We start from the raw sequence: 26458 nt of genomic DNA, 5'->3' as shown, positions 1-26458 counted from the left end.
TAGTGCGAGGCCGCTTGCAATTCGCGCTGACTTTGCCAAATTGTTTCTGCCAAAGTTTTAATTATTTTTGTTATGTATCACAAGCTCACTAAAATTAGAACTGTGTCAGCAAGAAAATTTCACTTAAACAGCAGCTGGAGACGACTCGCATTGTGTGATTTGGTAGCGCCAGCAGTTCTTATGCATAACACACATTTTTTGATAAGACTATGATAGCGTAGAACTATCAGTAGCAGCAATGCCGCTGCCAGCTGTGAGGCTTACGTTAAAGCCATAATGCGTGACAGGTTACATCAAGTGTTTGGTTTCAGTTGGGGGTTACCTTGCGTCACGTTCTAGTTGAGCGACAATTAGGGATGTCAAGCTGAAAATAATATACTTGAACTGGCAAACAAAGCATAACACTGAGTCGGGCAAGCCAACTTTTTTTTTCGCATACATATGCTATTTCTTCAACTGTATTCAAGTAGCAACGGCTGTTTCTTATGTCTTGCATACCGCTATTTATCATACACTCTCTCTCTGCATTTTGTTTTGCGTTTCACACTCATTGACTACATTGCCAAATGTTCAAACAGACACACACAGACAAACTTATGCGTCTGTATTTTGTTTCCCGTCGAGTGGTAAAAAAAAAAAGAGGCAAAAGATATAAATTTTTTGGCAAGAGTGGCGTGTTTTTTTTTATGCTAAAACATATGACTTTGTAGTGTTATTTAATAATGCATATGTGAAAAATTCTTACATAAATCATAAAAACTATGCAAATGTGAATCTAAAGCAAATGCAATTTCTTTTGCAGCGTTTAATTTAAAAAGTAATATAAATAAAATAAATCATAATGTGCGTGCTAGCAGCAAATAACAATACAACAACAACAACAGCAGCAACAATAAACAACAATGTTGTCGATTGCGACGACGACGACAGCAACAGCAGCAACATTGAAGAATTGCCGCCGGCCAAGGTGAGCGTCTTCTTCAGCAGCAGCTCCAACTATCAGAGCCGTGTACAGCAGCTGATTAGCTTCAGCTTCACCTCATCGTTTCATCTCATCTTTCTCACATGGATGCTGAGCATTAGCAAATTCTGCAATGCAGCCGTGCTGAATGCCGCCCAAGCCACTGCCGGCGCACCCAGTCCCAGTCTAATAATCGCCAATCTAAGCAGCTCGGCGTTTATGGAAAAGATCAGAGCGAGTACGCTGGGGCCGCCGCTGGACAAACTAAAGATCTTTCAACCAGCAGCGGCAAACAGTTTAGCTCCAAGCAGTGTCAATAGCAAAGCCTCAAATTTGCGCATGGATTACGCGTTTCTGAACGTCTCCGGCAAATTAAATACAACTCTGGATATATGTAAGTAAAGCCCGCATATATACAAAATATGCTTACGCATCATATTTGCGCACAGTTAATGTTTTTTAGCTAAAATTCCAAGTAACTGTAACTTGCAATACCGCTTGCATTCCATGACGTCTGACCGACCACACACCACACTCTTTGTATATTCATTGCCTTTTACTTTCTCTGTTTGAAGTTCCCCCTGCCGTTTCTTCTACTTGCATTGCAACTCTTTGGCTTTTGTTCTGCTTTACACTTTGGCCGCTGCTTCTGCTACCGGCCGGCGTTTGCTAGATCTTCAGGCGGCCACTGATTCTCAGTTGAGTAAGCAGAGAGAGCAACAAGTGTTTCAGTTTCTTTTTGGTGCTCCATTCGAGTTTATTGCTCTCTTCTTGTTGCTTGCTGTTGTTGCTGCTGCTGCTGATGAAGCACAGTGGTGTGAGTAAGCGCAAGAATAAAGAGAAATACAGGTTCGCGCTTTGCCAGCAAAAGACCACGTGTACCAAAAAAAAAAAAAGGTTTTGTTGACTGTATTAAACTTACTGCTAATTTTGCTTTAAAATGAGCTGAAACCTTCGCCACATCATTTATAATTTAAACGCCACTTATGTTTATTAACAAAAGGTTAAGGTAAATACAAACTATGCAATGCAGTCATTGCCACTTTTAATTAGTTTAGTATGTGCGAATCGAAATGCTTTTATGTTGTTCTATTGTCAGCTAATATTTTGGACTAATAGCTAAACAAACAGGCAGCTGCACTAAGTGACGCCCCAGTCGAGGCCAAGTCTAACTGTTAATGCTCTTAATTGCAGCCCAAAGTGTTAGCAGCAGTTTATTTTAAGCTACTAGCTGACAGTGTATTAGCCAGTTAAAATTTCCGCCTAACAAAGTGCCAAATGAAAACTGTCAACTGCTATTTTGAGCTGCCGCTCGCTAAATTGAACCGGCAACATAATCAAAGTTCTGGGCACGTCCTTGGCAGCCTAATGAATGTCAGCGATATACAAACCAATGCAAAGTGCAGTCGTTGTTGCTGCCACAAACAGTGGCAGGAGTAGCAGGCAGGCAGCAAATGCAGTTGCCGGGCTGCCTTGATTTATTTCAAAATCGAAATTAAACAAGTTTCTGGCTGCCATCATAAAAAGTGTCGGCCGGAATTGAAAACCCGTCTTGGCTGTAATTAACTTGGATAATTATGCTAGGAATTTGCACGTGCTGAGGGCTCTGATTCGTACATCAACTGCAACTACAGCAAAGCGAGCTGCATGTCTTGATTACAAAAGCGACTTCGTAATTATGAGCAAATAGTTATTTCTCGTTTTGACAAGCCGAAAACAACTTTCAGGCGTTGAAGCCAACAAAATGAACAGCAATTTGTCATTGTTGCTTGTAATAAACACTCAGCATAAGTTAAAGTCTCTTAACTGTTTTAGCTACTTACTTGCCAACAATCAAAGCAATTGTATATTTTAGATTTGCGGTTACGTTAAAGTGTTAAATTATCACTGAGGCAAACCCTAGACTATTTATTACGCACAAGCAAAGCAGCTTATCTAATCATATAAATAAAAACTACTCGTGCACTACCCAAATGTACGCATATCAAGAAATAGTGACGAAAATCAAATGAATCACCTAATAACACCAATTTACGAATGCAAATATAGGCTTGCATTTAAAGTTGCTTAATGCCACAACTACATCAGACACACACACACACACACATATATCACACATACGCTGCGTATGACGCTGTGTGAGGTATTCAAAGGTGGCGTGATTTTTTGGCAAGCGCTTTAAGCACATGCACATGACTTAGCAACTTTGCTTATACATATGTAGTCTGTGTATTAATTGCATGCAACCCATATAACCGCTTTTAATTAGAATTCATTAGAAAATTTATTTATTAACACATAGCATACGTAGACACAAATGTTTTTAATTCCTACGTTTATATATGTGGGAAACTGTGATCATCGTTTATAAGCGCAAAGCTGAATAATTTACGGTATGCGAAAAAAAACAATAACAAAACACATGGCTCATTGATACAAAAAGAGAGTTACAATCATTTGTTGTTTATTATTTGTATTTGTTATGTTGCCAACGATCAGGCCACCTTTTTAACAAAAACAAATTACTCAAGCTATTTCTTTAGAAAACTAAGAGCGCGCGTTTATTTAAGAGCAACGGCGCTCTTAGTGGCGCTCTGACGCCATAAAATTGTACACTAATTGCTTTTATAATCAGAAACAGACGTACTCAGCTTATCTAATGAAAAAAAAAAGCAGTTGCGATAATATGCTAAAGTTTGATAAAAATTGAAATCTGTTTATCGAATTTTGCACCCGCTATCGCAGATATCAAAGTACACAAAAACTTAATGTAATTAGCTTGATAACAGTTGAAATTGTACTATGCAACGTATGCTAAATACTAAAGTTTATAATAAATGCTACACTGAACAAGTTAGTTGTGATTTAAGAGTAAGCAGTCGCTCCAATTTTAAGAGCGCAAGATGCTGTGATCACATCTCTAATAAGAGCTTAAACTTAAGTTGACTCTCTTCCAACGTTAAGCAAAGTCTACGCCTGCTAACAAAACTGGCACATTAAGTATACGACTTGAACTCAATTGCGCATAGCAAGAAATTCTATTATGTTATATAATTATTTATTATTTTATAAACTGCAAAGTCCACATACAATTTTATCTATATTACCAGCAATTATTGCAAATAATTTCATATTTTTTCACCTTGACAATGTGTTGTGGTTTGCTTTGCCAATCCTGTTAATTATGACACTTTAACAATATTTAACTATTAAGTCTAGTTAATCACTAAATAGCCAACTTTATTTATATTTGTTGCGCAATCGAGCGCAGGCAGCCACAAAATTTTAGTAAAGCTGTCGACAATTAATAAAACATTTTTATTGATTTGACCATTGATTGACTTTTGCGTTGATTTCTGTTTATTATGTTGCCCTTTTTTTGCGACTAGCCGCGTAAAGTTTTTCCATGGGGCACAGTGCGTAGCTCGCTGCATAAATGGTGTGAATTTTCATGCGAATTGTTGTCTGTGGCCTTCGACATGGTCCAACTCCTTGGCACGATATATTGTCGAGCTGCTGGGCCGCGGCGCTGTGATTGATTTCTGCAAGGCAGAGTGTGAGGGTTAATGGGCAACGAACCTCAGAACACGCATTTAATTGGCCAGCGCTGACGTCGACGTCGCAGCTGATCAGAAATTCTATCAATCAAATTGGCAGCAGCAGCAGCAGCCGCAGTGGTTTACTTAGTTTTATTACTTTTTTGCAGTCGCTGTAAGTTGCCTTAAGTTATTGCTCAAGTGCTTAATTTAATTAAAGCAAGCGAAGAAGCGCGTATTAGCGTCGTAAATAACTTAAAGACTTGCGTAATTTCAAGGGCAATAGTCTGGCAATTAAATGTCATTTCAATCATTCAATCAATCTTAATTTATGCAGCGTCGCTTTACAGCAAAGACTCTTTAAGCTAAACTGACAAGCAAAGTTTAGTCTAAATAATTATAATTAACAAGCTGCTAAGTTGTATGCTGCAAATATTTTTAGAAATAAATAAATTAATTCCAGTGTCGTGCGTCAATTCAAAGTGACACAAATGGGTTACTTTAATATGCATCTCAACATTGCAGCGCAATTTCAATTAAGCAGCTAACCTGCTCACTTAAAATGCAAATTGCGTAGCCGACTTTTGTATGCAGCAACAATTTGCATTAAAAAAACAGACGCAGTATAACTGCATTTTTTTTGCATTTATACAAAAATTCTATTCATAACAAATTTGGTTTCATTTTCAGTTGCTGCATGCAAAGATAAAAATAAATTTACAACAATTTGCATTTATGCGTGTTTTTTATAAATTTCTCACAAGCTTGACACTTGTCATAGTGGCATAAAAAATGCTGCAAAGTGTGCTAAATTTAATAAACTTTAAAGTAATTTTATAAAATATGAGGCTCAAGTGCAATAAAGCGAAATGAAAATAATTTGCTTTGCATGCCAAGAATTTCCCACGATAATGAAATGTGTATGGGTGTGTATGGGTGTGTGTGTGTGGCAAGCTTGACATAGCTGTAACTGTAATTAAATGCTTGGCACACACACACACACAAATACACATGTAATGAAGTCGTGCGTGTCTTGCAAGCAGCACAGGCAATTGTCAATTTGTGTTAAATGCGCACAATTAAACGCCAAATGGCACATGGATAGACTAGAGATTTGAAACCGAGACAGACACAAACACAAACACAGCATAACGCACTTTTGGCCTAATCGCAGCACATTAGCAGGCTAACTATGAGCTGAGCTGAGCTGAACTGGAACTGAACTGAAACGTATGCACACATGGCCCGATTAATTGAGACGTCATATCGTTAAGGTATAGCGACAAGCACACACACTCACATGTGTAATAACTAAAACCTGGGCAAATCCGCTTAGCGTAAGCCATTTAATAGCTTAGCGGAAGCAAGCCTGACGCCATTTTGTTTGCGGACAAGTTTGTCACTAAGCCTACACCAAATGCCATAAACGATTGATGAATCCCTCTTTGTTCACACAGACACACACACACACACATGCAAAGTCTGAAGCTCAACCCTTTGTTTATTAATTTAAAAAATATTTGCTGCTTTGTTTATGTTGGCGACATCTCTGCCGCATATTTCACTTGCGGTTTATCCTTTTACACAGACAGACAGACAGACACACACACAGCGACGGCGACAGACTTCATTATATGCAAAGTTTTTGTTTATTGTCAGTTTTGCCGTTGCCTTAAAAAAGGCTTAAAGCTTGTCAACGATCCACAGCTGCGGAGCCCAAACATTTGGTAGCTTCATTGTTGCGGCTCAGTTTGTTAACGAGCCAAAGTTTTCAGCTTAAATGTTAGTTATGAATTTTATTAGGCCTGTCTGTTGTTTAATTATAGTCACAACCGCAGAATTTCAACTTAATTAATTAATATGCATTTGATTTTTCCTCACCCTCTTTATGGTTTTAGCGCAATCCTTGCCACACTACTGCGAGGAGAAGCAATTTCGTTGCAACAACGGGCAATGCATACCCATTCGATTTGTATGCGATGGCGATTCGGACTGCGATGATCACAGTGATGAAATGCAGGAGCAGTGCAGATTCGAAGGTGAGTGCCAAATATCCCAAAGTTGCTTTAAATGCTTACCCAGTGTAGCAATGAATATTTCTGGGTAGTCTATCTTACTTTAGTGGCTTCTACTTCACAGTCTGAGCTGTGGCTGTCACTCATTTGTAGTTATTCAATTTGGGAAATGTCACAGAGGCAACCATTTGGCTTGGCTGCCTTATTCGCTCACTTTACGTATTTGTATTTATTTGCTTTTGTATTGGGTTCTAGTGTGTGGTGTTTTGTGCTATTTGTGTGGCTGCGTTGTTGAGCAAGTAACAACTGGACTCTGTGTTTATTTAGTGTCATGTTAGATACAACAGCAGCAGCAACTGGCGAATTTATTTTCATTTAATTTTTACTCTGCCATAGACACTTGTGTGTGCGAGTATGTGTGCGTGTGTGTGTGGGTGAGTGTGTGTGCGTAGTTTATTAGCCAATGCATTTAATTTCAGTTTGTTAGCTTACAGGATAGCCCATCTATTCTAACTGGTTTAAGCGTGCTTCGTTGACTTTGTTTGGCAACAGTTTGAAAAATTGTGTTGCATGCTTTTAGGGCTGAGACTAAAGCACTGCGCAGTCAAAAGCTCAATGCTACGCACTTGACCACTGCTGTAATTTGAGCTGATTGGCCCCAAACTATAATTATAAGCAGCTTGCTGTGCAACCTTGAGCCACTTGCCACCAACAACAACAAAGAACAACTTAAGGCTGCAGCATGTGCTAAGCTGAGCATTCGGCTGTGAAGTCAAGTGCAATTGCACTAAGCCGTTGCATCATGCTTAACAGCAGACACCAAATGAGCTTAAAAACTATGCAGACCAGCAACGCAGCAGCTTGTAGCTTGAGTTTAAGCACTAAGACAAGAATAAATATGAACTAAGAAATAGTCTAATGCTACTTAAGCGTCACTAACTGGCAGCGCTTTGTTGTGTTTATTACTCTGAGCTGAGCTTGCAATTTGCTGTTAAAAATTATGACGCTCAACTCAACTATTGTGCGTATAGTTGTGTGTGCACATATTTAGCAATGCCCTAAGCCAATTTGTAGTTTATTTAATGCGCAATCTAATCGCAGTTCTGTTTAATTCAAACAAACTGAGACTGCAGCGCATGCAATAAAAAAAAAATAAAGAAGGAAGTCGTGGGGTCAAAAAAATTGCTGATTTGAGAGCAAATTGTTTATTTATTTCGGCGCATTAAGCGAGCCCCACTAACTGGCTGGCATATGCGACTTACAACGACGCTTATCAGCATTGACTTAATAATTGCGACGCAAAGCAAGTGAAATGCAGTTCAAACTTGACCCATATATAGAATTCACTGTTTATGCGGAAAACTTGTGGCATTCCCCGCGCATCGCGCATTGTTTTTAATTGATAAATAATAGCGCGGCGAATGAGCGCAACAATTTAACATAATTTACATAAAATCATGTGCTGCAGTCTGCAGTTTAGTTTAGTTAAGTTGTGCATGCATTTTTATTGTTGACTATTTCTGATTGCCTACGGTTGTTGACCGGCTGTTGATTGCACTCAAAATACAAAAGCGACTCGCATTTGCTCGCGCTCAATTACGCACTCAATGTGAGTTGAGCTGCGCGGCTGAGCGCAAAACGCTTGAGCGCAAACTCTTATCAATGGTTGAGCAGAAGCTCGTGGCTGTGAGCACAGCTCTTGCTGTTCAGTCTGTTGGTGCTGGGATGCTGGGATGTTTTAAGATTTGTCGTCGCACGCTTAAAACTCAGTTAGCGTTGAACTTTTAATTTAAACGGACGTGTGCGTGCAACAGGACGAACCAAAAAACCATCGAAATCAAAAGGCGCATAAAGCGCAGCAGCAGCCAAATTGCTGTGTGGCGATAATATAAATAAATTAATAATATAAAGTAACAAGTGTTTAAAGTAAGCTAATAATGCACAATTAATGCTACAAGTGCTGTTTAAAATATTAAAAATAATTGTTGTAGCTAAACTGAGGCGCGTTGTTTTTAACTGGCTTTGCCAGTTGGCGCCAACTCGATTTTAATGGCTTGAAGCTTTTGCAATTTTCACAAGTTTTTACGCTTCTGCGCGTCATTGTTGGCCACCTTAAAGAATTCTCTTAGACAAGAGACTCTTTTTTTATGCTGTGCGTGCAGCTCGCATTTTTTTTATTTGGTTTGATTTGTGCCAACAGCTGCAACAGTAGACGCCACACTTTTGCCTTTTGTGGCCACTTAAACGCTCAACTGTATGCGCTGTATTAAATTACATGAACTTGACACAAATGTGACTGTTGGCCTGGCCAACTGTCATTGACATTTACTTTGTGTTTTTATAAATCAAAGAGGCTTTGCCTCTAAGCTGCTACTGCTATTAATTAAAATTTAAAGCGTAATAAGTGAACAAATAAAAAGCAAACATTTATACACAGCAGCTTACATTGGCATGTTGAGCAAACGCATAAATAACTTTTATTAATAAATGGCGCACAAAAAGCGACGCTAATTTAAATCGAATTAAATAAAATTGTGCACTGACAGGCGTGTGAAAAGAAAAACGCAGCAAATGAAGCAACAATAAAAAAACAATGCAAACAACTTGTTAAAATTTATTGTTTTTCAACTTATAAAATAGTTTACATAAATTAAAATGCTAATAAACATGTTATTGTGTATTGAAATAAAATAAGCGCAGCATAAAACAAAATGAATGAAATATGCGCTGCATACTTTTCAGCGCGAGTATGCGCCAACAGCAATTTGCAACAAAATGTTGAAGTAAACGTCATTTAAAATATTTAACTTGAATATGTTGGCAACAATTTAATTTAATAATTCAAACACGCACTTAGGCCACATTATTATATATATATATATATATGTGTGTGTGTGTGTGTGTGCCATGGCCTATAATAATGTGTAATATAATTTAACCATAGGAGTGCGTCAACAATTTGCAGGCAAGTCACCAACATGGGACTAATACGCAGCTTCCTGGGCTGCCAACTGCTGCTCATCAGCGGATTATTACAGCACGTACAGCAGCCACAAGCGTTTCAGACATATGCAGCGCCAAATATCGATACGGGTATGACTATCAAAATATCAAATCTAACGTTCTACATTTGTAGTTTGTCTTATCTCTTTATTAAGTTGCAGTTTCTTTAGTTTGAATGATTTTACATTTATCTTGATTTGAATGCTGACCTGACCTCAATTTCTATAGTCGCATTAAGTGCCTCAAGTATAGCGCGATTTACTGTTATTGTTTTGTATAATGCTACGCTCAATTGTGTTGCATTTAGCTTTTATCTTTTATGGCTGGGCGTGGCGCACAGAGCAGCGTCAACTGTCACGGGCGTAGAGTCTGTAAATAAATAAATAAATAACTTATAGACAACTAAACGGGGCGCGCCATTAAGAGCAGCAGCAGCAGCGGCAGCAGCAACTGTTGTTAAGTGGCTGCCACATTGCGTATACGCTGCGTAAACAAGCCGAGACCGCAACGACACTAGCTGCTGCTGCTGCTGTTGAATTTCACACATATAAAGCACTCTAAGTGCACACACACACACACATTTATACTATAACAGAAAATATATGTAGCAAGCGCCTCAATAGCATAGCAAGCACATAAATATTCATGTAGACAAAATAAGATAAAAAATAACAAAATACGCAAAGGCAGACAGACAGCTGATAAGCCCCAAAGAATTTAGCGATGGAAGGAAAAATGTCTGGCAACCTTTAAATAACTTCAGTTGGCCTCGTCGATGCCCTATAAGCCATAAATTATGCATTGCTCAATTTTAAGCAGCTGCCAGCTACTTTTCGTTTATATATTTCATATAAGCATATATCAAATAAAATAATAAACCTATGATATAAAAATAGTAAACAGCTTGATTTCAATTCAATGAATTTCAGCAAACAAATAAAGCGCAGCATATGTAATAAGTTGGCGCTCATTAAAGGCAACTCTCGAGAGCAACATGCAGCACTTCAAATGATTTATGAGCCGTTGCACGCAGTCTCTAAATTTTGTTTACTGTTTTTTTTTGTTTTTATTAAAATACTTGAAGCTAAAGACAAAATACAATGCACAACTCCCATAAAGCGAAAAAGGTGCCATAAACAACAAGCGTCGAGCCTTTTTTTTTTTACTTATTTTTTTTATGTATTTGCTGGGCAGCGCACGCTGTGAGGAAGCTGTAAAAAAAAAAAAAGACGACCCAACAATTGTAAACAATGAAAAGGAAAATCCCCTTAACTGCGGCACAAATTTTTCATTTATTGAGCGGCGTGGCCGAAGACAAAAGTTGACAGAGTGTGAGTGAGTAGAGCTGAAATTTGTGCACGTTTGCTTGCTTTTTCCGCTTTTTAAATGAAACAGACAATTCAATTTATGTGCGCCGACTGACCCAAAGGCAGCAGCAGCACAAACTTCATTAGGCGCGCTTAGGTTTGGGTACGGACAAAAAATATTTATCATTTTAATACGCTGAAAATAAATTAAAATTTAAAGATTTGTATTGATTACCTTGCGCGCTTTTTTTTATTGAATAACAAGTTTGCTTGACATGCAATTGGCGTCAGCTTAAAGTCGTAAAGCTGCCACAAAACGTTGCAAATGGACAAATGGCAAACATCATGCCAAAGTTTTAATACGCCAAATCGATGAATGACCGCAGCAACGAAACTTTTTTGTGCCTTGGACACTTGTGAAAACCAGATAACTTTGCTGCCTTAAGCTTTGCTTGTAAATGAGCTTGGGGAGTCAGATAGAGATCTGGAGAGTGAGTTGTGGCTGCGCAGCGCCTTGGGGTTGCAACCGCTTAGCTGCATTGTAGCTAGAAAAGTTTTTTTGTCAAGGCGGCATGTGTGAGAAAGTTTTCGTGTTGGCCTCGTCGTCTGCTGACTTTGTTAGGCGACAATGTTGACAACCTTGACTTGGCTTTTCATGCAACTGTGCAACTGATAAGCGCAGCAGCCAATGCACTGCCGCAGCAACAGACAAGCGCAAACGATAAGCGTTGACCCCTTGCCCTGCTTAAGTGCAATTCATTATCGCTCAAGCCAAAGAACAACAGCGTGCAGTTTATACGTGAGCAGCCTGGGGAGCGTTACCTGCGTTTGAATTTAATCATTTCGGTCTGGCTCATAATTTGCTTGAGACGCATCAGACTGTTAATAATTAAGTTTATAGCCAAGCGGCGCCAATGGCTGCGCTTCAACTTGTAGCTTAACTATTGCAATTTTATTGTTGCTGGCTCTCATCTATGTTTAATGCTGGCACTAAATGCCAGAGCCTAGGTAAATACGCTGTGAGGCTCCCAAAGCGCAAAACGTGCTGCGCATTTTGCGCACTCTAATGAAGTCGGGGTGCTACAGACACAAAGTTGCTGCAAAGTTTATGCCGCTAGCCTGGCCCAGACGTGCTACGCAACGTGTTTCTGCTTAAAGCGCAGCCAAATTTCAAAATGTCTGTCAACGAGTTACGCGTTAAATTGCGTCTGCAATTGCAGTTAAAAAGCTGCAACATTTTAGGCCAAAATGCATTCAAGCAAAGCTAAGAAAAAACTTAGACAAATTGTTTTGTAGCAAGTTGAATTTGAATAATTTGTTTCTTCTAAAGTTTGCTGCTTGCACAATTTTAAATTCGTATAAAGTTTTAACCAATTATGAACTTTAAGCCATGCATATTAATATAAAAAAAAACTAATTATTTCGTTTGGCCCAAACGAGCGCAGCGTCATAAAGTAAAGTGACCATAAAATGGCCAAAACTATTTTTATACACTTTGACATTTTTGTAAAACAAAAGGGTAGCAGCCAAAGCCAACGCTGCAGGCTGTGCTAAGTGGTAGTGGAAATTTTTTTACTGCCCCGCAGCCTGCACTCAGCACAAAAATCACATTTTCTGCTACTCAAAATACTTTTTTATTTTTTTCATTGCGGCACAGTTGACTATTCAAGCATAAGCAGCAAGCTATTATATATCTTGAATATGCTTATATATATACTTATATAATGTAATTTTGCTTTTACAGACTCCACTTGCGGCACGGAACAATTTCGCTGTAATAATGGAAACTGCATACCCAACAAATGGCGCTGCGATCGGGAGCGCGACTGCTCCGATGGCTCCGATGAAGCAAGCGCACTGTGCCGTAAGTTTTTAATATAGCATCCAATATATAGACAAGATTTACAGCTTTAGCTTGCGTGTGTGTGTGTGTGTGTGTGTGCGTGTGCAGAGGACTTTTGTAGTCCCTTTGAGTTCAAGTGCAACAATGGCGAACAGTGTCTGCCACATAGTTGGATATGCGATGGTGATCCGGACTGTCGCGATGGCTCTGATGAGTCGGACTGTCGTAAGCAAAGCATTTTACTTCACCTAAGGCGCATTACTAACTCGGAGGACGCTCAACTAACTCGCACTCCCTCTCATCCATTCAATGCATGCCCATGCCCAAGCCCAAGCCCAAGCCCCAGTGTTGTTTATTCACAGACTTTATGACTTGGGCGCCATAAATTAACGTCAAACTCTGAACAATATCGCGACGTGCGCATCAAAAATGCCGCCAGCAGCGGAACTAATTTGTATTTATGCATTAGCATAGCCCTAGCCAGACAGCAAAGCTTCTGGACAGCTGTTACTCGTCTACTCTTAAGCTAAAGCGACCCCAGCACTCATATGCGTTATGCCACATAAATTCAAATGCTGTAGCTTAGTTTGGTTTTTAAAATTTCCAAGCTGCTTGTTTCTCCGTTAGTGCCACATTAAACTATATAGCAATTTAGCTTGCTATCTCGCTCGCTCTTGCTTGACAGCAATGTAATTGAAAAGCGCCAACAAAATAAATGATGAGAGTTTTATGATGTTATTCACTCGTAACTCAGCAGCCAAGCGAAATAAAAACTGGTAATCAAAAATATAAAAAAATGTATATAAAAAAATGGAGGCTGCGGTTTAGCTGCTGTCGAGACTCTGTAGCCGGATAACAGCTCATTCAGTTGATTCTCCTCCATTGAGCACGTGTGTCATTTTATGTGAAAAAAATAAAAAAGAAAACTGAGTTCAGCTTTTTTGCATTTTATAACTTACACAACGTTGTGAATGTTAATTGAAGTTTAACACAAACTCAACTGCAGCTTAAATCTTTCAATAGTGAGCCAAGAAATCCAAGTTTACATGATTAGATTTGCAGACAAGCTTTGGGCAAAGTTAAATGTCAACTATTTCGCAGCAGAGCACATCAAACTTCATTGGCTTGGATGGCTGAAAGTGAAAATGTAAAATGTCGCTTAGCCCGAGCGCATGTACGACAAACAAACTAAAAGCCTTTTAAATAAAATTAAAATCAAATTGCAGCTTCAGTCACTATAGCTATAGGAAGAGCGAGCTATGAGCGCCAGATAACAAGAAATTGCATGCTCAATACAAAGTTGATATGTGTGTGCATGCATGTGTGTGTGTGTGTGTAAGTCATTCATTGTAGCTGGCAAATTGATTTTGCTATGGCTTATAAAAGCTGCCTGCCAGCCAGCCCCATTGCAATACGTTCTGGCCAAGTGACATTTCCTATGCGCTGTCGTCCAGTTTTATGAAAAAATTTATAACTGCATGGGAAAGCGACACAAAATAAATGAAAAATGAAGTTCTAGCAGCTCTGACGGCCAGTGCTGCAATTTTAATGAAGTCATAAAAACGTTGCGTATGCGCAATATTTGCAAAAGCTTGCGCGTAATTAAAAAATTTTTATATTGCTATAAATCTGCACCAACGCTAAAAGCAAAAGCATTAGCAGCATAATAAATATATATGAATTTATTTTTAAAGAAATGTGTGCAGCAAAATACAAAATAAATTTTTGGCAAATGTCGTCGTCGCTGTTGCTATTTGCATAAATTAATTTGATTTCTATTATATAGTAGCTGCTATATACAGCGCAGCGGCAGCGACTTGGCCCAAGCTGTAATATATTCCAATTTAAGTCATATCACGCATACGACGCGTTCTGCATGCGAAACGTCAAGCAGCAGCAAAAATGTTAAATAATCATAAATTAATTTATTTGCAACAAACACACACAGACACACACACACAGAGACGCGCAGAAATGCCAAAAATGGCGCACATAGGTGCGCGCATATGCAAACAATGGGCGAGCAACTGACAGCAGGAAGCAAGCATATTTAAATAGGTATAAAAGCAGCACACACATACACATGTGTGTGTATGTGTGTGTTTTTTTATAGCCTGCCTTGAATTACATAATCTTATCAAGTCAAATCAAGCGGCGTCACAGCAGCAGTTGGAAACAAAGGACAAGGCAAACAAAAATATTTCAAAAAAACACACACAGGCAAAAGCGGCATACTAATACGCATTAAGGGTTAAACACAAGCGTTTTTATGCCACAGCCTGTGTGTGTGGGTGTGGCTGTCTGTGTGTGTGTGTTGTGTTGTTTAATGTCCGCTGCTTGCTGCTGCGCGTCGCCTGGCAAAACTTCAATGAAACTTTCATGCATATGCATGTGTGTGGCTGTGTGTGTTAATATGCGTGTGTGTGTGTGAGTGTGCGTATGTGTGCGTGATAATTGCTTTAATGTGTACGCATGTGTGCGTTTTAACTTTATGGAGTGTTGGCTGATAATGTCTTAATTACTGCCTAGATAAAATGCCGCCTGCGTAACCCCAAGCCGACGCATTTGCTATTTGACGCTCGCTCTCTAACTGCGTGTGTGTGTGTGTGTGTGTGTGAGGCTCGACAACTATGTTTATTACAGCGACTGGCATGCAGCACAATTGAACTGCGTTGTCTATAAGTTTTGACGTCTGCTTATAAACTTAATTACGAAGCTGTTGCTGCCACTTTAAGTCAGCCTAGTCACTTTATTTTCTACAGCTAATTACATTAGCTGCGGTATTAACAATATTAAGCGTACGCCTAGTTTATCACATACTAACTTTAATGCTTATTGTTTATTTGTAGAGAGCAAAGCTTGCTCAACGGATCAGTTTGCCTGCAAGAGCGGCGAGGAGTGTATTCCATTGTCCTGGATGTGTGATCAAAGCAAAGATTGTCGCGATGGCAGCGATGAGGCCTCGTGCAGTAAGCCTAACAAAATATTCAGCCAGTAGTTGTTGTTGTGCTTTAGTTACATTTATTTAACTATCTATCTATTTCTTTGGCTGTGTGTGTGGTGTGGGGTCATCATGTAACTTTTAGTCTTGCGTATTGTGCTGCGTACTTAAACAATGCACATGCACAAATATTTACGCACACAGCCATACCCAAAAAATACACACACATACATACACGCACTCACTTTAAGCGTGCACTGCTTTCATAACGTTTGTATGTATGTCTAGCTATTGTAGCTATGTTGGTTATGGTCGTTGGTTTGCTGTTGCTGCTGCTGCTGCTGCTGCTGCTTGCCAACACAAATCTCTCTTTGGCTTATCCCTCAGCGCATTGCTGTTTGTATTTACTAGCAATTTTTATAATGGTGTTGGTTTTTTGTTGAGTTATGTGCCGCATATATCAGAGTGCCCGCCCCCCCTTCAACATTATTACAGCTTAAGCTACACATTGTACATGGCTACGGTTTAGTATTTACTCAGCTCTACGATTTCATAACACAAACAAACAATCATTCCAGTCAGTCCTCCGTCCCCACACTAATCTGCATGCTTATGTTACTATAAAATAAATGCAAAACTTGCCTAACATCTAACATCTCTAACGCTTAGGTGAAACCTGCCGCTCGGATGAGTTCACCTGCGGCAATGGGCGCTGCATTTTAGCGCGTTGGGTGTGCGATCATGACGATGACTGCGGCGACCATAGCGACGAGCGCAACTGCACCAAGACGCAATGCCCAGACTCAAGCTTCAGCTGTGCCAATGGCGAATGCATCAACATGCTTTGGAAATGCGATAACGATGAGGACTGTTCCGATGGCAGCGATGAGCAGGTAAACTTTGAAAACTTTTTGCTATTGATGAAACTCGCTTCAAACGTTTTGCCGTAAATCATTCACTTTCGCTATATAAATCAGCGCGCGTTTATGCAATTTTTATAAGCATTGGTCGGAAGCATAAATTATGGCGCATTATTCAAAACTGTCGACGATGATGCAACATTTAGTTGATGCCACACACAGAGCTTTTGTTGTCAGCCAAGCGTAGACGCTGCACAACATAAGTTTAAGCTAAAGCAAGCCCCAAAAAGTATGCTACAAATGCAATCTTATAACACACATACGTCTAGTTGGAGCTTAGCTGAGCAACAGCAACACAGTCACTTAGCGTAGCAGCAGCGCTTGCTGCATTGTCGTTCTTGTTGCTTTATGGCATATAAACTTTCCTGGAAGAGCTTCCTTCTCTTTTTTTGTAGTTTGACAGCCGCTGCAAAATGCATTTTATATAAAGTACGCACAGCTGACAGGCAATTTTATTGACTTTACTTGCAGAACTGTGGCCACAGGACTCACGCGCGCACACCCTGTTTGCCACACGAGTTTATGTGCAACGATCACATCACCTGCCTGCATCCGACTTGGCTCTGCGATGGCGACAGCGACTGTCCCGGCGGCGATGACGAGCATGCGGAGAACTGCAAGCAGCAGATCAACTGCCGTCCCGATCAGTTCCAGTGCAAGGATCACACCTGCATTGCTGGCCATCTCACCTGCAATGGCCAATCGGACTGTGCCGATGGCAGCGATGAACTCAACTGCCGCTTGTCGGCGCCCATCATCAGCTGCAATGCCACCACTCAGTTCGACTGCGGCGCTGGCCAGTGCATTCCACTCTCGAAGGTGTGCGACAAGCGCAAGGACTGCCCCGATGGCGAGGACGAGCCGGCGGGCAAGTGCGGCATCAATGAGTGCGCCAAGCAGAACGCCGGCTGCATGCACCAGTGTGTGGATCACCCAGTGGGCTACCACTGCGCATGCCACCAGGGCTACAAGCTCTCGGGCGACGGCCACTCCTGTGTGGACATCAATGAGTGCGCCGAGCCCGGCGTCTGCTCCCAAACGTGTGTGAATGAGATGGGCGGCTTCAAGTGCGAGTGCGAGGCAGGATACATTAGAGATCCTCGCAACCACACACGCTGCAAGGCGACCGAGGGGCATGCCTCGCTGTTGCTGGCGCGTCGCCATGATATACGCAAGATTGCCCTGGATCACATGGAGATGACGTCGATTGTGAATAGCACAAAGTCGGCCACGGCCTTGGACTTTGTGTTCCGCACTGGGATGATCTTCTGGAGCGATGTGACCACCCAGAGCATCTACAAGGCGCCCATCGATGAGGGCAACGAGAAGACAGTGGTGCTCAAGCAGTCGTCGGTCACTTCGGATGGGCTGGCCGTGGATTGGATCTACAACCACGTCTACTACACGGACACACACAAGTGCACCATTGAGCTGACGAACTTCGATGGCAACATGGGCAAGGTGCTGATCGAAGATGCGCTGGACATACCGCGCTCGATAGCGCTCGATCCGATCGAGGGCTGGATGTACTGGTCCGACTGGGGCGCCTCGCCGCGCATCGAGCGTGCCGGCATGGATGGCAGCCATCGCACCACCATCATCAACTACGACGTCAAGTGGCCCAATGGCATTACTCTGGATCTGGTGCGCAAGCGCATCTACTGGGTGGATGGCAAGCTGAGCGTCATTAGCTCAGCCAACTACGATGGCTCCAAGCGTCGACAGATTCTCTACTCGACCGAGTACCTGCGCCATCCCTTCTCGATCACCACCTTCGAGGATTACATCTACTGGACCGACTGGGACAAGCAGACGGTCTTCAAGGCCAACAAGTTCACAGGGGAAGGCGTTGAGCCCATAACAGCAACGCATATGGTGAGTCCAAATCAGACGATTTCAAATTAATCATCAGCTAATCCATTTCAATTTCTATTGCAGTTGCAGCATCCCATGGTCATTCACGTTTACCATCCCTATCGCCAGCCCGATGGCGTCAATCATTGTCAATCGGTTAATGGTCACTGCTCGCATCTCTGTCTGCCCGCGCCGCGCATCAACGAGCGCAGTCCGCGCATCTCCTGCGCCTGCCCCACCGGTCTGAAGCTGCTGCCCGATGGTCTCATGTGCGTCGAAGATGGTAAGTGGCTTGGCCTTTGCTGCGCTCCGTAATGTTCGAGGCTTAAAAAGCAATGCAATGGTAAATGCATTGCATGCAGCCATAGCTGCCATGGCTGACTGCGTTTGTGGTTGCAGCTTGGCGTGCGTGCAGCTTGTTGCGGTTGTGGCACACACCGAGCGGCGGCTGCTGCTGCACTTGAGAGCTATTAAGGGAATGAGCGCGTTGCAATGCATTTAATATAATTTCGCGCTTTACTTATTTTATTTTCTTTATTATTTTGTTGCATTTTATATTTAATGTGCAGTGCGTAAGCGACACAAGCACAAACATGCGAAATCAAAAACAACAACGCACTTGGTTAATCTGAAGCCAACGATGGCTATGCCGACTGAAGCGAAACTTCCACAAGATGCGCCAAGTGTAGCGCCTGGTATGAATTTTAAAGCAGTTAATGCTTCTATATGGTGGCGGCTATTAAATTATTATTGCTTATATGAGTAGCAACTCAAGTAGACTTGCTTCATAATATTGGTGTTGGATACATTTATTATATATATATAGTAGATTATATTGAAACTGAACTAACCTTTGGTTCAACACTTTCTATTTGTGTCTTAACTGCTCTACGCTTTACTCTTGTAGTCTAGTTTAATCATTGCTTTAATCTTTTTAATTTGTAACATGTTTGTCTAGCAGCCTCCAAAGCCTCCAGGCAAACTTCGTTGCTAAGCTTGGGTCTTCTCCGCTCACTTGTCTGCCTAGCAGCATTTCCAATCAGCCAATCCCAACTTGCTTAAGCTTAGAAGATTTCTGTATGCATTTGCACTTATATCTGCTAATGCTACCTGATCTGCAATGCGCTTTAATGCTTTTAATTTTGTATGCCATTTGTCAGAACAATTTCTTGACACAACGAACCGACGAACGAGCGCACACATGTCATCATCATAAATCAACATCAATGATATCGACATAATCACTCAAAATGCATATGTGTGTGTGCTGACAGACAGACGGACTGACTGACACGTGAAACATAAATTGGTTGACTAGCAGCGTGGGGAGCGGGTTGGCTGCGTCGCATTTAAGCGGCAACGTAAAGGAAGCTTTTGTGACATGTTTAATGGCAACAATGGCATAAGCGATAGCACAGCCAACCCACACCCATTCAGTCAGTCAGTCAGTCAGTCAGTCAGCCGCACGCTGCATAAGCTTAAGCTGCTGCTGCTGCTGCGTATGATGAACGGCTGACAACCGCAACAGCTGGCATGGACTCGTTGAACATATCAGTGACAATCGGCAGTGACAGCAGCAACAATTCGCCATGAAATTAAATTGTACACGCCCAACTATGACGCAGCGGCGGTGCAAATAGTTTAAGCAGAAATTCATCATACGTTGCATGCATCAATCCGCGTTTGCTGCTGTCAACAACTCGCTGCCCAGTTGAATATTTAGCATTGTCATTGTTTGTTTGCCCCACAGTTGGCTGCAGCTCTAAGCCGACTTGCCTAATGAGCGCGCATTTATTGGTTGGGCGCATATCATTATTTTTAATAATCTCGCACACACTTTGATCATTCACACACACACACGCACACACTCGTGACTACAGCGCTTGAAAGGTATTTACGTGTATCTCAAAGATACACAGATACATGCAGCCTAACAACCGCTGGTAACGCGCACATGCGAGGCTCGAAACTGTACGCAAATTATTTGGAAATAAGCAGCAAGCAGCTTAGGCAGGCGCTATGACAACCAGGCAAACCAATTTTGCCTGTAAGACACACCCCATGCACTCATATCCAGTTACTGCTCGAACTAATAATTAACTCACAATATGAATACCCCAAGCGATGTGTTGAAAGCTGACATAGGCAATGCTTGCATAAACGAAATAGCAAAAAGGATGCTTGAAGGACTCTTGTGGCAGTTTATTTTATTTAATTGTATGTGAACTTAATGTTGACTGAACTGCACAGTTCATGGAAAAGCAGCTTAAAAAATAACACAGCAACATAAATAACTCATACGCAACGTTGGCTTAGCATACTTGCATTCAGTGCTACTATCAATTTAGTATTAGTTAAAGTTAGAATAGAAGCATAAAAAATTTCAGAAATATTTTAAAATAAATCAAATACGAATACGCAACGTTGGTTTCAGTTCAGCTAGAGTTAAGCTGTGTTTTTGCTAGTCAAATCGACAATCTATATGGTATTTCACTGATTCATATCGCTAATTCACTTAATTGCTTTAATTTAATTTCATTCATTCAAATTGAACATATAAGTATGCTACACTTTATTAATTGTTGCACCCGCTTTTGAAGTCGAGAGCTGTCTTCAACTTGTATATTAAATCTTCACCTAACACACATCAAAAGCAACTTGAACGCACTTCAAAATTTTATATATATTTGATGTTGCTTACCTTTTGATATCATCGTCAGTTCGCTTCGCTTTTGCTTACTGTAAAGCAATTAAATTTCAATTGAAACATTCTTTTCATATTCTGCCCAGCCCAACTTTGACTTGAGCCACTTAATATATAAATCTAGCAAGTAAACTCTTAAGCGTTGCCATGCCCACTACACTCAACCAAATCAACTTTTTGTCGAGCTTAGTCCAGGCGCCCACACAAATGCGCCTAATTACGTCAATTTAAAAAGTAAATGAAAGAAAGAGGCACACAAAAAATGAAAAGCAAATAAATGTTAAGCGGCTCAAGCAACTGCTGACCCAGGCACGCCCACAGGATCAAAGCCGAGCTGCAACACATTTCTGAGAAAATTACGCTTACGAGCGAATAAGGGAGCAGCAGCAGCAGCAGCCACAGCAGCTACCACAAAAGTTAGCGCAGCGCTGTTTGTTGCGGCTTTGGGCTTGGGGCTGGCTGGCTGGCTGAAGGTGAAGGGCCAAGCATTTCGCCAAGTAAATAGCTATAAACTAGTTAAGGACTATTTCAATTAGATGACCAAAGCCGTCAGCAAGGACGCCATAACTGCAATTTCAATTAGCGGTTTCTGCTACATTTTTTTGCTGCTTCTTGCCTCAGCTCAGCTCAGCATCAGCTGCAGCGCTACACTTCAAATTGCTTAATTAAGCAAAGCAGGCAAACTTTTGCAAATACACCAGAGACAGAGAGAGAGAGAGAGAGAGAGAGAGAGAGCAAGAGAGTGAGGCAGACAGACAGACAGACAGCACTTGGCCTCCATAAAGTTTGAGCCGTCGAAGTAATGACTGCGTTTTTAATGCCCAACACATAAAGCGAACTATGCTAGCAAATAGACACCAGCAACAGCAGCAGGAGCACCAGGAGCAGGAGCAGCAGCAGCAGCTGCTCAGCTGTGCCACAGTTGTTTGTAAATTTTATAACTTTCAGCTGTGCGTCTGCAGTGGCTACAGCTACAGTTACAGCTTTTGTTCAGCCATCATCCGATTTGGTAGCGCTGGCTCTGAATCTCTCGCTGGCAAACTTTTGAACTTTTTGTTTATCTAATCTAGTCACATAGCAGTCACTAAGCAAGGTGACATAGCCAGCGGATTTTTTCTCTGCTCTGCGTTGCTTTTTTATGCGTTTTTATTTCATTTGCGCCATTTTGTTGTGCTGCGAGGGCTGCGACACGTTTAACGTTAACATTTTGTAGCGGTTTTTATAGCATTTAGGGGCTCGTTTGCACGCCAAAGACACCTGTGTGGCCCCCACCCAGAGCAGCCTAGCAGCTCCTAGCTGCTCTCTATGCATTGTGGGTGTCTGTTTCAAAAACATATAAAGCACATGTGCTGGATTATAAAAATGGCGAGGCATTACTTTGTTTTGTGCCACGAAGCAGGCAAATTGCATTTGCTATAGATTAGGGGCGGCGCAATAATATATGACATTTATGGAAGTACATAAAATATACGAGAAAACACACACACACACATGCACATGAGGGTGACTTTGAAATATGTACATGCTGTACCAAAAAATAGAAAGCTAAAGAAATTGTTGCAAACTTCGTGTAGCAACATTTTTTACTTGCGGTTTATAGCAAAAGTTTGCATCCCGCTTTATGCGTAGGACTAAATATTTCGTAAAAATATTCAAAAATTCATAATGAATTATGTTTGGCCCTTCATATGCCAAATGTCTGCACTGCTGCCGCAAATAAATTAGCTGAATATGCTTGCTAACAATCGATGCTTTGCAGCTGTTGCCATTGCCAACTTTTAATGATAATTTCTGGTGGCTTTAGCCACACTCCACGTCCACGTCCACGTCTATGTCAAAATTAATAGCAACAAGACAACAGCAGGCGCCAACAGCAGTTCGTGCAATGCTGTTAAGTGCGACACATCCTTTTTGCCAGGCGAACGCGTACGCTGCGCATAACTTTTAAGCATATTCTAAACGGAAAATATGAAAACGAATTATGTTGACAGCGGAAAAATCCTACAACTTCCTGCCACACCACAAAGCGCGAAAGCGCGCAACGCGTAGGACAAAACATAGAAACAGAGCCGAGTGAGAACAAATTATACGCGACAGGAAGTCGTTGAGTTAGCGCTGCAAAAATAGAAAACAGTAGAGTACAGAAATTTGTAATTATGTTGCCCACTGACGCTGACAAGTTGACCAACATAACACGTGCTGCTTGTCCTGGCTTGATTATGTATATCGCAATTATTTTGTAAACTTTGGTTGTGGTAATTACAAAAAACTTCTATGCTTTGATTACAAAGTTCAGTAGGGTGAACTTAGTGTTAACTGGCAGCTTTAAAACTCAACATTTATTTATAGTTACTAATTAACAAATGTTTGCTTGACTTTTGCAGAGAACAATGCAGCCGCCAAAAATTCTTCAAATGCCAACAGCAGCAGCAGCAACAGCAACTCAGATGCAGCACAGACAACAACGCAGCAGGAGTCGCGTACAAAAATCATTTGTATAGCCGTTGTGCTGTCGTTGGGCGCTGTCGTGGGCGTAAGTACACAAATCTAATATTTAATCATAATAAGTCTGTCTAAGCTGCTATTTCAGATTGCCATATTTGTGTTCAAGAAGTATCCGAAGCGTGGCAACTCAATGAACTTTGTCAATCCCACGTACAACAAGACCACGGAGGATACGTTCAGCTTAGAGAAGAATGCGCCGCCTATAAATAGATATGCCAATGCATTGGAGGAAGAGGTAAGCGGGTCGTTGGTCACAGCAACAGCGCAACAGCCAAATACCAACGATTTTAGCTATGTGAGATTTTAAGTTAATTAACGCACAGCTGGCGACATATTTCGTCAAGTTAGGCCTAAGCTAGTAACTATAATTAACGTTGTACATAGCTGCGTAAGTCTAGGCGTGTAATTAGTTATTAAGCACAGACTCATTCATTTTCAACTCTACATTAAGATTAAGTGTAACTGTACAAAAGCCAACTCAAAGCTTATTGTCCATACAAAAGCAAAAGCGAAAGCAAAAGATATCCGAGTGTGTAACTTAACCCAACCCCAGATGTTGTGCTATAAATTTATCAGAACTATACGTATTATATTAACTATGGTGTGTGTTTTTTATATGTGTTTATCAAGGCGACAGCAAATGTTGTGCATAGTTTTTAATAAATTTACCTTTTTTGATTGCATATTGTACGTCTAACCAATAGCGCAGCCAATACTAGTTTAACTTTACACAACTACATACATATATAGCTAAATTTATCAACACTTTATTTAACAATAACACGCTGCGAGCTTTGCCGTAACCGTAGCCGTAACCCCAAAGCTAATTATCGATTAGCGCATAGTGCGGGTAAGTTTAGGCCAATGCATATCCAATATCCAATTTTGCCGCAATGCAATGCAAATTGTCAACTGCTATTATTATATTCATGCACATAATTTAATTATAATTTTATTGCTTGATTTAATTTATGGCATATATATATTTTTTTTGTATTATCGAACTGCCGTTGTCACCTAGGGCCAGCAAATTGGCTGATAACTACACTTAAGCCCCATTTGGGCCACACCTCGCTCGCCTAATTACACAGTCTGGGCCACTGTTATGCCCATCAATTGGCCAATTAAACGAAAAGGCCTTAATTGGCATCAATGGTACATCAAAATATTCATTTTCGTTGCATACGATTGCCAGCGGCTAAGCACGTTTTGCTTTTCATATTTAAATATTTAATTTAAATTGAATTTGCTATATCATATGCACGAGCAGGCATTTTAATTAGCTCGCTGTATTTTACAGCTGCCCAAAAAACAAAATCACACACACACTGTAAATAATTATTCCAAATTAAACAAAAATGGCGCTGGGCGTGATTTTACTGCGGTTTATAATGCGACTAAGCACGGCATGAATACAAAACAGAAACTGCATATTTAATGCACTTAATTCATTTTATTTCTAGCAGCTGCATTTTTAACTTCAATTATTAGTTGTAAGAGTATTTAATTTGCATTAATTTCATTATGGTCTCCATTGTTTCGCTTTAAATTAAATGCTAGTTTAATTTTATATTATTTACTATAATTTATGCTTAATTTGCATTTAAATATCTTAATTTTAAACATTGCTTCTCTCTTTTGAAGGAACCGCTGAGCGCAAAGGGCACAGAATGCGTCTGAATGACGTCATAAGTAAGCCAAATAAATAGACATATCCAAAACTGGTTGCGATTCCTTATTCAACATACAACAAGCAGCATCATTATCAGCAGCAGCAGCAGCAGCAGCAAACAAAAACTCCTATTTACAAGTCCTTTAAGTTTAAGGCAAAGCACTCAAAGAAACAAAGAGCAAACTTTGTATAGCAAGTAGTAGACAGAAGCATGCCAAAAAAAAAAGAAGAAGAAAGACAACAAGCAGAACAAAAAGTAGTTAAAAAATCAAATGTGCAGCAAAATATACAAGTGAACCACAAATTGTATCATGGGGAAATTAAAATACTCAACAAATTTGATTTGTTGCCTAGTTTAAAATATTAAGTTTAACAAACACACACATACACACACATTTGCAGTTTGGCGTAACTTTTTTCTAATCAACTAAAAGCGTCAAACTCACACACACACTCACACATAACTAAGCATAAGAAATTCATTTAAATTTTAAGTTTTATTGTCTTAAGTTGAGGAAATACATTTTGTAAAGCTAGAAAAATGAAAGGGAAATTGATTAAACTTTAGACACAGCCATTATTTTTGTTATACAAAATCCAATGAAAAAATGATGTTTTTGTAAAAATAAGCAAATGTTTAGTGAAATGTATTTAGCAGAAAAATTTAGCAAAATATATTGTAAATACATTTTTGGAAATAAATTAAAATGAAATAAAGTTAAAGAAAAATAAAAAGTGCAAGTGAATTAATAACTTATGTATTTCCCCTTCAGTTAACTTTATAAGTTGCTCATTGTGTTTTTTGGGTATACAAAACAATTTGCTGTGATCAATTTAAAAACATTAAAGTATATAAATATACGAATTCATCATTGATTTAGTTTTTAGCACAAAAGAGTTTTGCGTTTATTAAGCATGCGTACAAAAATTACAAAAAAAAAAACAAAAGTTCATTATCATTTAATTTATTGCAACAAAAAAAAAGGAAATAATAAATGAAGCACACACACAATTTTGTTGGCTAAACAATTGTTTTATAAATAACGCATGGCTAGCATTTGTGTTATGCATTATTAAGTAAATTAACTAAATATGCTAAATAAAAACTCGAAAATAAAAATAAATAATATTGTATAAATAGAGTTTATTCCAAAAATAAAGTTGAATTTTAAAATATCACCAAAGGGTGTTAATGAT

The 26458-nt window shown here is 40.1% G+C and overlaps 1 protein-coding gene across 6 annotated transcripts; it reads left to right on the top strand.

Annotated features, from left to right (window-relative positions):
* The first annotated feature begins 826 nt into the window (after positions 1 to 826).
* LOC108602859 (low-density lipoprotein receptor) lies at positions 827 to 25529 on the top strand. Of its 6 annotated transcripts, none has more exons than XM_017991136.2 (11): positions 827 to 1355; positions 6396 to 6536; positions 12567 to 12686; positions 15515 to 15634; positions 16276 to 16499; positions 16998 to 18401; positions 18465 to 18663; positions 18950 to 19075; positions 23469 to 23617; positions 23675 to 23824; positions 25234 to 25529. In XM_017991136.2, exons 1-11 carry the CDS (start codon positions 842 to 844, stop codon positions 25267 to 25269), a joined length of 3183 nt encoding a protein of 1060 aa, XP_017846625.2. In that variant the 5' UTR covers positions 827 to 841; the 3' UTR covers positions 25270 to 25529. The 6 variants fall into 6 exon arrangements, with proteins under 6 accessions (XP_017846625.2, XP_017846626.2, XP_017846627.2 ...); XM_017991137.2 differs by lacking the exon at positions 15515 to 15634 and adding an exon at positions 12774 to 12890; XM_033294065.1 differs by lacking the exons at positions 827 to 1355; positions 6396 to 6536; positions 15515 to 15634 and adding exons at positions 8277 to 8438; positions 9457 to 9605; positions 12774 to 12890.
* The last annotated feature ends 929 nt before the right edge of the window (positions 25530 to 26458 follow it).

Source organism: Drosophila busckii, chromosome 3R (genome assembly GCF_011750605.1).
Source record: "Drosophila busckii strain San Diego stock center, stock number 13000-0081.31 chromosome 3R, ASM1175060v1, whole genome shotgun sequence".
Classification (NCBI taxonomy): Eukaryota; Metazoa; Arthropoda; class Insecta; order Diptera; family Drosophilidae; genus Drosophila; species Drosophila busckii.
Note: the sequence above shows the minus strand (reverse complement) of the source record. Positions and strands in the feature narration are given on the sequence as shown.

Coding starts and splice junctions, on each gene's coding strand:
- LOC108602859 (XM_017991136.2), top strand. CDS start 842: ATGTGCGTGCTAGCAGCAAATAACAATACAACAACAACAACAGCAGCA. Junction 1,356..6,395: donor AAATACAACTCTGGATATAT/GTAAGTAAAGCC, acceptor TTATGGTTTTAG/CGCAATCCTTGCCACACTAC. Junction 12,687..15,514: donor TGAAGCAAGCGCACTGTGCC/GTAAGTTTTTAA, acceptor GTTTATTTGTAG/AGAGCAAAGCTTGCTCAACG.